The sequence below is a fragment of the Gossypium arboreum genome, chromosome 1 (assembly GCF_025698485.1).
Source record: "Gossypium arboreum isolate Shixiya-1 chromosome 1, ASM2569848v2, whole genome shotgun sequence".
NCBI lineage: Eukaryota > Viridiplantae > Streptophyta > Magnoliopsida > Malvales > Malvaceae > Gossypium > Gossypium arboreum.
The window spans coordinates 53197772-53214343 of record NC_069070.1 but is presented as its reverse complement, the minus strand read 5'-3'; the positions used below and the strand labels follow the sequence as shown (position 1 = coordinate 53214343).

Below are 16572 nucleotides of genomic sequence, written 5' to 3'. Positions count from 1 at the left end.
AAACTAGGATATGTTTGTAATATGGAGTTGTTCACTAAAGTTTAGTGATATAGATTGTAACATCCTGATTTTGGACCTAGTCGGAACAGTAGTTTCGAGATCATAAATTCAAGGTCATAAAATTTATTTTAGTATTATTTTGAAGTCTACAACATGATAATAGGATTGTGTAAAATTTTTGTTAAGAATTTTTACCGTTTGTATGCTTAATTTGTGAAAAAAAACCAAATTGCATAAAGTGCTAAAGTTGTGTTCTATTAGCTAAATGTGTTGGTTAGCTATGGAACTTAAAAGTTGAGGTCCTTATTGAGTAATTAAACCATTTAGGGAGATGATTGATGTACATGGAGTGAAATAAATGAAAAGTCAACGTTGGTGAAGTTGGTATTTTGATGACAAAAGCCTATTATAATAAAAGAAAAAGAAAAAGAAAGGCCAAAAAAGCTATCATCTTCTTCCTCCTTCATGCCATAGTCGATTCTCACACTTGGAGAAGAGAAAAAAAAAATTCAAGCCATTTCCTTTGTATGTAAGTCATTTTGATGTTAGTTGTTAATGTTTTTAAGATCCTTGAAGCATGGTATAGCTATTTCTACCATTATTTTGAGCTAAGGTTTATGTTCAAAAATTTACCCATATGTGTCATGCATGTATTTTGATGATTAATGAAGGAATATGGAAGTTTGGTGTTAGATGAACATCTTTTTTAGGTGATTTTATTGAAAACACCTAAAAGGACTTGTTTGTAAAACATGTAAAAATAGGTGTTATGTGATTTGATGAAAAATGTGGGCTGCTATAGGAGGGAATATGAATCGGCTAGGCTTGGGTAACCAAGAAAATGGACACATTTCACTTTACAAGCCTAAGGGCTAAATTATAATTATGTGAAAGTTTAGGAGAAAATTGTAAATTTGCCAAAATATGATTTATGGGCTGTTTTGAATAATGTGGTAATTAAACAAGTGAAATTTGCTATTATAGATCAAGAAAAATAGAGTCCGGGCCTAGATAGGGGAAAGAGTAACATCTTGGACTAGATCAAATTAGTTGTCTATATTTTGTACCGAGGTAAGTTTGTGTGTAATTGGCATAGCATCCTATTATGTATTTAACATTTAATGTTGCATGAATTGTATATCTGTCTTTGTGAGTATTATTGATATTATTCGATAAAGAATCGAGGTGATGAAAGTTGATTGAACCTTAGGAATACTTAAGGTACAAATATCACGATATTTGGGGTTGATGAGATCTCGTATAAGACTATATCTGGGATATGGCATCGACATCGGTATGTTATCATGTAAGACCATGTCTGGGACATGGCATTGGCATTGACATATGAGATCCCATGTAAGACCATGTCTGGGACATGGTATTGGCATCGTGTGGTGATCCCATGTAAGACCATATCTAGGATATGGCGTTGGCATCTTATTATGTGAACAGGGTTTCCCGATGTATCCGTTAGTATTCCAAATGGTTTAACGGGCAGACCGAGGATGTGTCAGAGAAATGGAAAGGTATGATCATGTTGAAAGGGTGCAGGTATGTACGTCAAGCTCGTAGTATTAAAATTACGAAATGATAAAACTTCGGTAAGAGGAGAATAAAAAAATTATGATATTGAGTTTTATTGAATATTACACAAATTGAATGAGATAGGGTATGACTACAATGATTATTGAGAATGAGAGGAGTCAAGTTATGTTATGTATGTGTATAGAAATGCATATTCTTATTACTTATTAATTACATGCAAGCTTACTAAGCTTTATGCTTACCCCCTCTCTCTTTCATTTCCTTGTAGTATCGCCAAGTTAGCTCGGGGATCAAAGGGCGTTGGAGGCTCGTTCACACTATCAATTAGATCTTTTGGGTATAGTTAGTCTCAACATTTTGAGTATGGCATGTTTAGGGACCTAATCTTTTTGTTATATGTCATATTGGTCTAGCCAAATGTGTTGGCTTATAATGACAGTTGATCCATTTTGTGTATGGCCATGAGATATAGCTCATAATGATTATTGGGTTTTAAACCTATTCATCCATGTATGTATGTGGCAATTCTATTATGATATGGCCTATGGTTATTGATGATTGAATGTTGATGAATGTCATGTATGTATAAGATGGTATGAAAATGCATGCATGCAAGTCTAAAAAATATTGCTTATACGTATATGCGTGTTGGTAAGATTTGATTTGTCATATTATGGAGTCTTACACGAGTATAATATGATGGGAAGTTGTCATGCTTAAGCTATGTTTATGAGTGTTAAGGTATCATTGAAGCCATGTATGTGTTTGTACAAATAAGGGTGGGAATTGGTTTGAAAGCCTTAAAGTTGCCCACACGAGTAGACACACGGGCGTGTGTATAGACCGTGTAGGACACACGGATTGCCCCATGGGCGTGTAATCCGGCCATGTGTCCCTTACACCCTAATTAATCAAAACAGAATGCCCAGTAGTAAACACACGGGTAGAGACACGGTCGTGTGTCTCAGCCATGTGTCTCAGTCGTGTGAGAGACACTGCCTCAAAACATGGGCGTGTTCCCAGGCTATGTGAAGTTTGCACCTGATTTTAGAATTTAATTCACTACACGGCCTAAGGACACCGGCGTGTGGCCTTATTTGGTTGATGACATCATAGTTAGAGAGTTATACGGGTTGAAGACACGGGCGTGTCCCAAGCCACACGGGCGTGTGACTCTCCAAAATATGAAAAATTTTCTAAGTGTTGTAAAAGTTTCGAAAGTTCCCGGTTTAGTTTCAAATTTTTCCTGATGCACGTTTTGGGCCTCGTAGGCCTGTTTAAGGGACGTTAAATATATGTTTGAAGGACCTTAATTGGAACGAAATTTTATGGTCCAGTTTTGTGTGTTTGATTGCATTCAAGTACAGTAATGCCTCGTACCCTATTTCGGCATCGAGTACAAGTAAGAGGTGTTACATAGATTAAGTGTTATGTATGGCAGCACTCAAGATCCGGATTCGATGAATCAGATCAGGTTGAGGGTGTTGCATTTTTATTGTGTTGACTAGAATTTTTTATTAATAATGATTTTAATTGAGTTTGTGTCATATATTAACTCGACACTAATTTAGGATTGATGGCAACATCATAATAAACAATTGTATTTATTTAGTATTCTTAATCTGATGTATTTATGTGTATAAGTTTCATTTTACTCACAATTTAATCTGTTGTTTTCATTTTAACATTGTACATATTTCATATATTATTACTAATTAGTTTCAAACCTATATTTCATTATTTATTATATGTTATTTTAACGAAACCTCTATATTCTAAATCGTTGTCTCCACATGCATATGTGATAAATTTTCTAGTAAAAATAAAAAAGGGATAAATCTCAAAACTATATAAAATTTGGTTTAATGTGCAAATTTATACATGAAGTTTTGATTTGAACCAATTCTCATAAATTATTAAAACAATCATTAATATAACATCATTTAATGTCTATATATTGCACACATGTATAATTATATTTAAGGTTAAATATAAAATTGGTACCTGAATTTGTTCACTTCTCTCAAAATTGGTACTTATGGTTATTTTTGTCCCAGATTGATACCTGAATTTTTTGTGTCCACTATATTGGTATCTGAGCCTAACACCGTTACTTTTTTTGTTCGCCATTAGCGCGCCACCACGTGAACTGCTATTTGCAACTTTTTTTTTTCCATTTTCCCTTATTTTCTTCTTATTTTTCTTTTCTTTTTTCTTTTTCCTACCTTAGTCGCCCTGCTTCCACACTGCTGCTAGGCCACCACTGGCCTCCTCAGGTGAGCTCTCCGACCAAAAATGACAATTTTTTTTTATGTGATTACTAGATTTTTATTATCTTCTAACTACTATGAAGTATGAGCAATAAAAAATCCTTTGATGTTTCTTTAAAGCCTGACATTTAGGCTTTTTTATTATAGTTATTTCTTATAAAGCTAGAAATTGGAATTTTAATGCGAAAAAAACATTAAATTCTTCGAAAAAAGCTTTAAATCCTTAGAAACTTATAAAGTAAGAAGATAAAAATCCAATGGAGCTACCTGCCTCTACTGTTTTTTGTTCTTTCTCATATTTTCTCAGGAAGCAAACAGAAAAAAAAAATCTAACTACCCATAATCTGAAAGAAGAGAAATAAATTGAATGTGAAAATCCAAAAAAGAAGATGAATCCAAGACTTTGAAATATAAAACAGAGATAAATCCAAAACCTAGAAGCTAAAAAGAAGGCAATCTAAAAAAAAAAAAACCATTTTTTTGTTGTCATATTTTCTTAGAAAACAAATAGAAAAATCCAACTACCTAGAATCTTTATTAACTGTCGGGTTTTAATAACGAGTTCTTCATTTCGGGTTTATTAGGTAATCCAAATCTTCGTAACCCGAATTTGAACCTGCTTCCTCTATGCCCAAGAATCAAATCCAGTACCTTCTACGTCGAATAAAGAGGTGAAGGAGAGGAATTGAAGTCAGCCATCGAAAGCAAATGTGTTTAGCAGAGAAAAAAAGAGAAAATGAAATTGGGACAAAGAAAGGTCACTGGGAAAAATAAACGAAAAAAAATAGTTTTAAAAATATTTTTATTAATTTTTAATATTTTTTTAAATTATGACATCATCATGACATCATTTTCCGCCACCTATCCTGAACTTAACGGCGTTAGGTTCAAGTACTGATTTAGTTGATGGAAAAAAAATTCAAGTACCAATCTAGGATAAAAAAAAATTGTAAGTACCAATCTGAGAGAAATGACAAGTTCGGGCACCAATTTTATATTTAACCCTTATATTTATCCAATATAAAAATAAAATAATATATTTATTTCTTTAAATAGGTATGACTGAATCAAAATAAAATGTCATATATATATTTGAACCATAATTAAAGTTTTACGTGTTTAATTATATCAAATTAAAATTCATGTATCAAATTGCATGTTATGACAATAAAAAAAAACTATAGAAGATTCTAACAGTAACTTCAGAAACATATAACTTATTATCAGTACAACAAAAGAATACAGTATTTGTATAATTTACAAATGGCAAGCCTCTTTCAAAAAGAGTTCGACAGCCATAAATCATTCCCAAAAAGCTAAAGCCAAACCAAGCCAAGCGCTAAAATATCATTTGCATAGGTGCTACTACGGCAGCCTCACCGAGACACTAGAATTAATCATGAAAAATACACTAATAGTAAAAGAAATTATATACATACATACATATATATGTGTGTGTGTTTGTTAGCATCTTCAAGTTGGTATATCAAGCAGCCTCTGTTGTAAATTCTCTCAACACTCAACCCTACCTGCATAATAACAAATACATAAATCAACTACATTGAACTTTAAACCAGAAACTCTGCATTCAAATGTCTCGCAGCCTTAATTAATTCATCTCCAACATAGTAAATGCTTGAAAAAAAATTACTAAGGAATATATATATGTATAAAACGGCCTTTGACGCTTATTGAGTCCAAGGTCATTGACGGCAACAATCAATTGCTGCTAAACCCAAATATTCCAATCACCTTTGTTAGACTGGCTCTATAGTGTCACCTATTTAGAGATGTGTTTGGAATGCAGCTTTTTTGATGCCATACCGAGCAACTGAGAGGATCCTGCATTAGGCTGGTCCTGAAATAAGAGCAAAAATTCTTGTGTAAGAAACTATAGAAAATAAAACACCGTGAAATTCCTAACAGCAACATGAGTACCATTTCTTGTAAACCATCCTGAATGTCATAACAACTGGAAATACTTTGCGGTCTGAAGGGTAACTGCCCCTGTGAAGGAACAATAGGGGTCATCATTTAACAAGCTTAACTAGCTTATTCAAACACAAAGATAATCTGAGAATAGCTAAATACAAAGGAACCATACTTCAGGCAGTATGGCCTAGGAAGCATGAAAATCCCTCAATATCATCATTATCCATGTAAAAGGCAAAGTTCTCAGCAATCACATAACAAAAAGCCATACCATCCCATTCATTCTTTGTTGAGTAATGCAATGAGCATCGTGTGGTGGACCAGTAGAGCTCAACTGTCCCTGCAATAACAATGAATTAACACTGTTTAAGAATTATATCCTATGTTGATTATTAGAATTCCATAAGAACCAAATAAAGTTGAGATTCAATGAGTTAAATTATTTTTTGAATAAGGTTATTGGTGAGAACCTTGATCAATAACCAAACAATCATATAAGGACACTCTTCTAGGGGAAGGGAAAATGTTTACCGCACCTGCATAAGTTGTTGGGTGCCGAAATAGCTATTGAGAGCTGGAGTTCTTGAATGCAGTTGTTCCTACAAAAACAACCCAAGAATTTTAGTAAAACTATTCATGTGGTAAACCTTGAATGAGGTCTTCTTTCCATATTATAGTCAAAGTCTGTATGACTAAACCATACCATCCTATGCCTGTTCTCTTGCGACTCATAAGAACATTCAGGACTCGGAACTCGTATATTTGATAGACCCTGCAAAATTTATGAATCAAGATTGCTTTACAAAAAAATAAAAAAGCATGAGGAATTATAAAAGTATGCTAAAACAGAGAAGAAAAACCACAACTAACCAGTTGTTGCCAGCTATAGCATCTCCCAGTGTTTGAGATCTCTGTTTCTGGATATCCCTAAAAGATACAAAAGAGGTATGATGAAGATCAAAGAGCTTTGGTGAAAACGATAGATTTATTAATAATTATAGAAAAAATAACTCGCTGACCTCTCTAAGGGTCGTTTTAGTCCTTTTTACTTCCTTGGTAGTGCTGCTATTTTGGTTCTCTTCTTCAAAGTGATGAGGGCCTTGAGTTTCTGCTGACATTGGTCCTGTAATATTCTGAATTGTGTAATTGACACTCGCGCATTTTCCCAATGCTTCTTCCAGAGCATTGAATATAATATTGTAACTCTCTTGAGACAGAGATCCTTCATCACCCAATTTAAAGGCTCGTTGGCAAAGATCATAGTAACGTCGCATTCTAGTCTCAACAACATCAGACTGTTTTACTGTAGTTTGACTGTGCTTTGCATCCTTTGTCCAACGTTTCAATATAAGCTGTGAAGGGATGCTTTGTACCCCAGACAACTGTAAAATAATCAGTATATGTCGACAAGGAAAACCATTAAATTCAAAACCACGACATAAACAAGATATATCTGATGTTGTATCATTCCACACCACAATGAATTCTTGATTTTTCTCAAAGTCTTGAACCTTAAAAGTCATAGTGCCTCTCTCTTCTCTTTCCTTCATTGGATGACAAGCGATTCCTCCCAAAACCTCAACCTGAAATTTTTTAAATATTGCATGTGTGTACAAAGGTGCCATTTGTTTCTCAAAAAGTGATGGAGATTTCAATCCAGGTGGTTTATGCCCAGTTTCAAAATCAGCCTTAGCTTCCTCTTCAGGCTTCTCTTGCAAAATTGTTTTATACTGGTCCAAGAACTCTTTTAGCATGGTTTTCCTTTGTAGATATTTGTCAAAGAGAGAGCTTACACTGTCTGATTGTTGCACTGTGGACATCCCTGCAAGAAAAACGCCTCTCATATAGGTTGGCACCCACTTTTTACGATCTTCATATAGCGATTGAAACCAGAGGTTATTTCTTAAGTTGAACGCATCAACCAATTCCAACCATTTATTTTCAAACTGTTCATCCATATAGGATTTAGAGATGCATTCATCAAATTTGGCCATGAAATTTTCATGTTGCCCCAGGACATTACCGAGCTTCTCTGGTATCTTGCTAAGTACATGCCACAAGCAAAAACAATGGCGGGAATCAGGAAAGGCCTCTACTACAGCTGCTTTCAATGCTTTGTCGTGATCAGTTAGTATCACTTTAGGAGCATTTCCACCCATTGCTCTAAGCCATGCTTGCATTAACCAGACATAAGTTGATTTTGTTTGATCAGCAACTAATGCACAACCAAGTAACAGAAACTGAAGGTGATGATTTACACCAATGAAGGGCACAACTGGTAGTTTATAATCATTCTTGATATATGTGGTGTCAAGAAAAACCACATCATCAAAATAGCTATAATCAAGCCTCCCTTTGGCATCAATCCAAAACACATTTCTCAAGCGCTGTTCTTCATTGAGGTCCATTGCGTAAAAGAAGTTGGGATTTTCATCTTGCATATGGTTAAAACGATCAAGTAAAACTTGAAGATCCCCCTCCTCTAGACCCAATAGCTGACAGCTACGAAATCGATTTGAGTCACCAGCTGTATGATGATCAAGTTTCTTGCGCCCACCAGATTGTGTGGAGGTGGCAAGATGCATTTTTTTAGCTCTTCCAGCGGTAGCACTGACATCACTGTTACCTAGAGCTAAAGGTGTATGACCTCTGGAGTAATATCCTTGGTCCGGGAATGTATCATGGTTATGCTCCTTTATGAAACTACAAACAATCCACCTTCCATCTTGCCTTCTCTTAACATGCATACCAGCTTTGCAGTCTGTTTTAGACCATGATCGGTTAAGTCTGCCTCTCTTCTTCTTGACAGGAATGGTTGTGGCAAATGCAGGTAGAGGAGACTCTGGGTCATTTCCATATCTAGTACATACAAATTTTGCATCGATGAACTTACCAGATATTCTTGAACGACGGCTAGCTTTTATTATGGAAGAAAAGCCTGAAGATTTGGCATATTGTTTGTAAAACGAAAATGCTTCCTCTTTGGAATCAAATTCCAATCCATCAAGTCCATATTCCTTGTGAAATCTAGCAGCGTCAACAGATGAGGATCTGACTCTGTCATCACTACTACTATCAACCATATTAGTTAGTTGTTCACTTCCTTGTGATGATTGTGTGTGAGGAAAAGCGTGGGAAGCATTAATTAGTCTTTTCATAAACGCAAAGTAATCCACCCACTGAGAATTGCAAAGATCAAGTATTGGAAGTAAGGTTCAATAATTGTTGTTAAATCCAACATTTCTGATAGTAAAACTCGGAGAGAGAAGTGGGTTTTAAGTTTAATTAATTAAAAATATATGGAGGCAAACAGAATGTAGGATAGTGGATCAGTAAGTTAAGAGCGGAGGGAGATTGTTTTGCTGGGAATTTAGGTAATCATATAATAAAAAATAAAATAAAAAGACACAGAATGAGGGGTGAGGAAGAGAATTTACCTGAGGATGGAGGATGGGATGAGTAAGCAGAGGCAGGCAGGCGGGTAAGAGTGTATGTAGGAAATAGATAGAAATAGTCGTCCTGTCCTTCCTGCCTCCCCATCTTCGTGAGCCCAAAGATAAAAGGAAAAGGGCACAAATACATGTACATAAGAAAAAAAACAAAGCCTTCAACCAAAGGCCCATCAAAATCCGCAAATCGGTAAAACTATAAGTCCAAAGTTTGCTTTTATTTTCTTCCCTACCAAAATCCGCAAATCGATATAAAACTATAAATTTAAATGGTTCTTAAAAAATTTTAAAAAAAATTAATTTTGAAATATTTGAAACTTTTTAGGCTTTTACTTCACCCCATTTTCCCCAAAAGCTCATCCGCCCCAACTAGCTCCACCATTTTCCCAATTCCCCCTACACCAAATCAATCGCATCCGTTTTTCTTTACTTTAGTTCTTCATCAATCATGAGCTCATTCAAACTCCCAAATACATTCTTCTTCTTCAAAAAGCCCTAAATTAAACTCTCCATTATTCTTCTTCATTATTTCATTCAAACCCCAAATCAAAATCCCTAAATCAAATCCTCCATTTTTCTCCTTCATCAGTTCATTGAATTTTCTTAGGTTAGGCAAATCTCTCACCATCTTCGATCTCCGTCTTCCAGTCACTCCAAAACTGGTGTTCCTAATAGTTGGCACCGCTCCGTTCTATTCAATCTTAACCTCGACTTTTATGCAATGTTTCCCACAACACATCGTTTCAACTCAGCTGGCCTCTTTTAGATGAACAGTTAGCCCATTTCAATGTGTTTGAATCAGTTTTTGTGTTAAATCTCATTAATGAAGTGTTTGGATTAGGGATTTAAATAGCGGTCTGATATTACTATAGTGGTCTCTATATAGTGGGTAGCGGCACCGTCCAAAATTATTACAGCCAAAATCGCTATTATGTTTTATAATAAGTTGTGTAAATTTAAAAAAAAAATTTCAGGATCGCGATATTTGCAGTGACCGCAATAATATCTATTATGTCCATAACCGAGACAAACGAATCGCGGCCGTAACCGCAATTTAAATCTCTGACTTAGATAACACCTCTAATTGCCCAGGAGAATGATTCTCGTGCTGCACCTCCTGGTGCTCACCTTTGCTTTAGTGCACTTAACGCAACCTTTTTTTTCTTCTAATTTTACCCATGGCCCTTTCTATTTTTTTAACTTTCTTTTCCTTTTGCTTTAGTGCACTCAACGCAACCTTTTTTTTCTTCTAAAGTTGAAAAGCCTAAGCAATTTTACCTCTAAATTAGGTTGGATAAATACTTATATTATAATAAATTAACAAATATTATAATTTATAGAATAATAAGTAATTAACAATTGAGATGTTTTAATATTATAACTATCATTTAAATAAATCAAATATTGTAATTTATAGGATAATAAATAAAATATCTGAAGACACATTTTAATATTTTAATAAATAAATTTATAAATTTACATATTTTTAATAATTTTTATGACATGTCATAGCTATTTTTTGACAAGTGGATAGTTTTATTGCTTGACACATCACCATATTTTATATTAAATTAATATAGGCACTATTGTTTAAAAATACTAAATAAATTATTTGAATTATAAAATCTATTACACTTTAGATATTTTAATATTTTACTATTACGGTGTTAATTTACCTTAAATATATAATGTTCATAATTAAATTTAGGAATTTATTAAAAATATTTCAATTAATTTTAAAATATTTGATATGTGATATATTATGTATAAATTTCTTTACCATGTTTTAAAAATAATTTAATTAATATATACGAGTAATTCAAGAATGAAGTAAAATTATATTATGCAATAAATTATTTCAAAACTTAAATTCATAAATGAGATATTGGATGGAAACTAGTGTATCTGAAAGTAAAATCCAAAAGACAATATGAGTGGGCTGGACAACCCAAAAATGGTCCAAAACGCCAATATTGTAATGGGAGAAATATAAGTCCTCCTACGGTTTCTCTTCGCGGACTCGCCCTCGATCTCAGCGAACCGATCTCCAGAGGGAAGAATATACTCATAAGTATAAGCAAATTAGATCGAGGTAACCTTCTCAGATCCGCCACTTCAATTGTTACTTTAGAAGATACAATCTCCAGATTTTAAACAACCTCTACTTTTCGAATATTTTAAAAATTGGTGCAGCCTATATTCTGTCCTACTGTTGTTTTTCCCCGATTAGCCTAGTTTTGTTTTTGTAGAAAGCATTATCTCATTTCCCTGGCTTTCCAAACGCTTCAGTTTGAATTTTGATATTTTCTTTTATATACACGTTGCTCTATAGATCTGAGGTGCTCGATCCATTTGCTTTCTTGATCTTTCATTCGTTTTTTTCACATTGATTCTAGGTTGTAGATCTTTTTAAATTTGTTCCCTCTTTATTTACTATATCTTGATTCCAGATATTAAAATTTCATTTGTTTCCTTTAATCCTAACTTAATTTTTGTTGTCTCCTAGGTTCTCTGATAAGGTCTTCAATTTGATATTGGCTTGGTACTTGCTTCTCCAAAATTCAATATGGTATACAACTTGTCCTTTATTTTATCATTTCGTTGTTCCTTTTAGTTGAGTTGTCGCTTTGGATGGATCCTCATTTAAGTTATTTTATGTTGTATATGCACCAATTGAACTGTGTCACGTTTTAGGAGAAATTGAACTTAAATACAGAACTGTTCATTACAACTTACAAGGTTCATGTTATCTGCAATGATACAATAGTTGCCTTTCCACTTCATTGCCAGCTTCTGATTTGACCTATTTTTACTTTTGTGATTTAGGTTGTACTTGCGGCTTCTGTTTTAAGCAAGTCTGGCAAAGGTGAGTTCATTTCGCTTGCTGTAGTTGTTATTCTGTCATGATAATTGAATATTTGAAGAGCAACATGTGGTTGTTACATTGACATTCTGTCTTTTATTTCAGTGCTTGTCTCTAGGCAATTTGTGGACATGACTCGCATAAGAATTGAAGGTCTTCTTGCAGCTTTTCCCAAGTTGGTGGGCACGGGGAAGCAACACACATATGTTGAGACTGAGAATGTTCGATATGTTTATCAACCAATAGAAGCTCTTTATTTGCTACTTGTAACCAATAAACAGAGCAATATTCTTGAAGATTTGGAGACTCTGAGACTGCTTTCCAAGCTGGTTTGATTCGGCAGCTCTCTGATTTCTTCTATCTTTTAAAATCTTTGAACATAATACATTGAATAAAAGGAAGACATTTGATTCTTTATTTCTTCAATCTACCTTCAGTAGTTGCAATTTTACTTTTATTCTGTTTTGAATACACACCAGTGCAAATATAATCTCAGTTTCATTATTTATCTGTATGTGTTTTCAGCTGCTAATTCCCTGTCACTTCTCTATCTCATGAAGTTTTGCTGCTACCTGGGGCATTTTCAATTTTTAAGCCTTTGTAATAATATTCTGTCTCGACTAGAGCAGAGTACTTATTTTATTTTATTTTATTTTATTTTTTCTTAGGTACCTGAATATTGTTACTCTTTAGATGAGGAGGGAATTTGCAAGACTGCTTTTGAATTGATCTTTGCTTTTGATGAAGTCATTTGTCTTGGGCACAAGGAAAACGTTACAGTTGCACAAGTTAAGCAATACTGTGAGATGGAGAGTCATGAAGAGAAATTGCACAAGCTGGTATTGCAGAGCAAGATTAATGAAACTAAGGATGTCATGAAGCGTAAAGCTAGTGAGATTGATAAGAGCAAGGTATATGTTTTGCAATGTTCTTGGCAATATACTAATTAATCTCTTCTGTTACATGCTCTATTGATTCATGTTGTCTATTCTGCAGATTGATAAGAATAAAGGTGATAAAGGAGGGTTCATGTCAATGGGCTCTGGAAGAATTGAAAGTAGCTTTAGTGATATGAGCATTTCTAGCAGTGGAAGTGGCTTTGGAAGTAGTTCTGGGTTGGGATTAACAACTGAAGTTGATTCCTTCTCTACCAAGTCTAAAGGTTTGTCAAATGAGTACTCCATCACATGCACTGGATTTTGATTGGCATGTTTTTAAAAAATTGACTATAATGCTTCATTGTTATTCCGTGAGATATCCTATATGTTTCTCACTCTCCTAAGCATGTTTAATATCAAACTTGTTTCAGAACATTTTCTGACACATGTTCATATTGGTAGGCCGCCAACTGTCATCTGCAACCGCCCCTCCTAAAGGTCTTGGCATGCAGCTTGGTAAATCACAAAAAACAAACCAGTTCTTGGAATCTCTGAAAGCAGAAGGTGAACTGATAGTTGAAGATGTGCAGCCAAGGGCAGGCCAGGCCAGAGTGGCTGCAGCTGCACCTACTGATCCCATCACTTTGACTGCTGAGGAGAAACTCAATGTCACTTTGAAAAGAGATGGTGGGATAAGTAACTTTGATGTTCAAGGAACTTTGTCTCTTCAAATTCTTAACCAGGAAGATGCCCTCATCCAAGTTCAGGTAATGGTTTGGGTTTGTCCTTTTGTGAGTATTCGTAATCTTCAAAGATTTTTACTTTAAAAATTATGCTTTGATGCTGGTGATCAGCATGAAGTTTATTTGGTGCAAATCTTGGTGAGAGGAAGTAGCCCATTTGGCATCCTTAAAGTAGTTTTCCTTATTGAAGACTGTGCTTTGAAGGGACAAGAAAGTATGTCTTCCGAATCTGCTATTTTCCACCTTTTTGAAGACCAGTAACTTTCTTGCATTTGCTTCCTTTTATTGTTATGTTGTCTTTCTCTTGGCTAATGCATCTCAAATCCCTGGTGCAGTTACCATAATGCATGATGGTATTACTTGCCGTCAAAATACATTCCAGTTCATCATATTTACTCAATCCCATAACAATAAATATGTCCTGTATGCAACATGTATTTCTTGTAGCACCTTTGCTGCATTGAGTTTACAAATTTTTCTTGCATGCTTTCTTTTAATTTTTTTCTTTGTCACAATACCTTTCCAGCATCGAATTACCAATTTCCATCCTTTACTTTCAGATTGAAACTGGGGGTAATCCTGGCATTCTTTTCAAGACGCATCCCAACATGAACAAGGAGTTATTTTCCAATGAGAACATTCTAGGGTTGAAGGACCCTAATAGGCCTTTCCCCACTGGTTCTGCTGGGGATGCAGCTGGTGTTGGTCTCTTGAAATGGAGAATGCAAAGTGCAGATGAGTCAATGGTTCCATTGACCAGTGGGTCTCAAATCTAATGCCTGCTTATTCTTGTCATTGCAATTGTATGCTTTGATGGTTGTTGAGTTTTATTTTTTTGGTTTATTGCAGTCAACTGTTGGCCTTCGGTTTCTGGAAATGAAACTTATGTTAGCATTGAATATGAAGCTTCTGCCATGTTTGATCTGCGAAACGTTGTGATTTATGTACCTCTCCCAGCTCTTCGGGAGGCCCCAAATGTTAGGCAGATTGATGGTGAATGGAGGTAAATTAAGATCATTTTGAAATTCTACTTTTCATGGAAGGAAGCAAAATTGTCAATCTTTAGCTCCGTGAGAGTAATAAACTGAATTCAACTAAGCTGTGAGCTTTAATCGAGAACTATTAGGGCCTATCTTCATAAGGTGTTTCTGACTTTGGGTGTTAGTGAAAGTACCAGGATGTTGTGTATTATATAAATGGTAAAATTTGCGAACAGCACGCTAAATGATTTTCATTTTCTTGTTTGTCTTGCAGATATGACTCCAGAAATTCTGTCTTAGAATGGTCCATACTTCTCATTGATAGCTCTAACCGCAGGTCAGTACATTTGTTAACCTATAAAACTTGTTATTGTGTTAGATATTTTTAAGATGCTATTAGTTTGTAAGTACTTTCTTGCTTGTGACATATTGGCAGTGGATCAATGGAGTTTGTTGTGCCTCCAGCAGATTCATCTGTGTTCTTCCCCATTTCTGTCCGTTTTTCAGCAACGAGTACATACAGTGACCTGAAGGTTCAATATGCGTATTTATTTATTTATTTATTTTAACTTGGGATAATTGCTGCTGGGGTTTCCAGTGTCTCATGCCTGTTATCAAGGAAATTGCTGAGTAGGAACTTGGTCAATTTGGGCACTTCTTTTAAGTGCAGAAGAGAAAAAGTTGTTCTTCAACTTATAAATAAATGCCACAGATTTCACTCATCGAAGAGAATTATTGGTGTAGGTTGTGAACATCATTCCCCTGAGAGGCGGTGGAGCTCCTCCCCCGAAGTTCTCCCAGCGAACAAATTTGATTACAGAGAATTATCAAGTTGTGTGATGAACGACTGTAATAATAGGTGACAAGTTTCTACTGCAGTTACACAGCGAGTACACTTCAATCTATGATTCAAACAACAGCTGCACCTTTCTTTTTGCATCTTCATAAAATATTTTACATAAGTGATTTGCTAGACTTGCAATTTTATCAGTCGTTTTTCGTCATTATATATTTTGTTGGTGTCTTCTTCAGATCCACTTAATTGAAATATATATATTTTTATAAAAAAAAATTCTATTATCAGTTTTGGTTATTTCTACTGGTTGTGCTTGAACTTATTCTAAGATAAGATTCCGTAATAAACCTCGTTAACCATGTAATTAATGATTTATGATCAGTATATTTTGCTCTTAGTCAATCTTCCTGTGTCAGGAAAGTATATTGAACTCTTAACAACATGATTTTATCTAAGGCCAATTGATTAAGTTCAACATTACAGGAAAAAGGTGTTGATTATATGTTAAATCACTAATCGGTGTACGTATTAAATCTATTAGTCTGAAAATTACTATTTTATTATATACTTCACATATAAATCAAGTATGGTGTCTGGTTCCTTTCCGTCACTGACATCCCACTGTCGGCTTTTTCTCCTTTGACATGCGACTGTTCCCAAAATTTCCGCTAGTTATTACCCAAAAAACCCCAAATTTACTATCATTAATCGTACATGATCATTTCATCACAATTCATTTCGTGGGAATTTCTTTTCCTTCATGTTCTTATCCCAAGTTTAGTGTAATGACTGGAAATTTTTAATTTTGAGACCAAAATTTTTAAATCGAGACGTTTCGAAAAAATAATTTGCGAGATTTTTAGGATAAGAATGAGAATTGAGAGGAGAATTATTGAGTAAATTATCAAGGTAGAAAGCGAGTATAGTATAAAGACTAAAATGTGAAATAATTAGATTAGAGGGAACTAGGTGAAAGATTTAGCAAGTCCTATTTAACCATAATTAAAATGAGCTAGTGGAATGGCTTGATACTTGCCATTAAATTCTACTAATTATGAATGATGTGATTGAATTGATTATTTGTATTAAGGATTGAATTGAATAGATTTAAAAATA

The 16572-nt window shown here is 34.5% G+C and overlaps 2 protein-coding genes across 2 annotated transcripts; one reads left to right on the top strand and one right to left on the bottom strand.

Moving 5' to 3' along the window:
* Positions 1 to 5003: 5003 nt before the first annotated feature.
* LOC108461371 (protein FAR-RED IMPAIRED RESPONSE 1-like) lies at positions 5004 to 10361 on the bottom strand. Its single transcript, XM_017761204.2, has 9 exons — positions 9185 to 10361; positions 6767 to 8926; positions 6618 to 6674; positions 6451 to 6519; positions 6284 to 6346; positions 6019 to 6087; positions 5754 to 5822; positions 5568 to 5673; positions 5004 to 5344 (listed from the first exon to the last, which is right to left on the bottom strand). Exons 1-8 carry the CDS (start codon positions 9368 to 9370, stop codon positions 5596 to 5598), a joined length of 2751 nt encoding a protein of 916 aa, XP_017616693.2. The 5' UTR covers positions 9371 to 10361; the 3' UTR covers positions 5004 to 5344; positions 5568 to 5595.
* Positions 10362 to 11104: 743 nt separating this feature from the next.
* LOC108464441 (coatomer subunit delta-like) lies at positions 11105 to 15664 on the top strand. Its single transcript, XM_017764743.2, has 12 exons — positions 11105 to 11288; positions 11703 to 11765; positions 12023 to 12062; positions 12165 to 12388; positions 12728 to 12970; positions 13056 to 13221; positions 13400 to 13704; positions 14241 to 14439; positions 14530 to 14683; positions 14935 to 14997; positions 15097 to 15193; positions 15405 to 15664. Exons 2-12 carry the CDS (start codon positions 11763 to 11765, stop codon positions 15498 to 15500), a joined length of 1590 nt encoding a protein of 529 aa, XP_017620232.2. The 5' UTR covers positions 11105 to 11288; positions 11703 to 11762; the 3' UTR covers positions 15501 to 15664.
* The last annotated feature ends 908 nt before the right edge of the window (positions 15665 to 16572 follow it).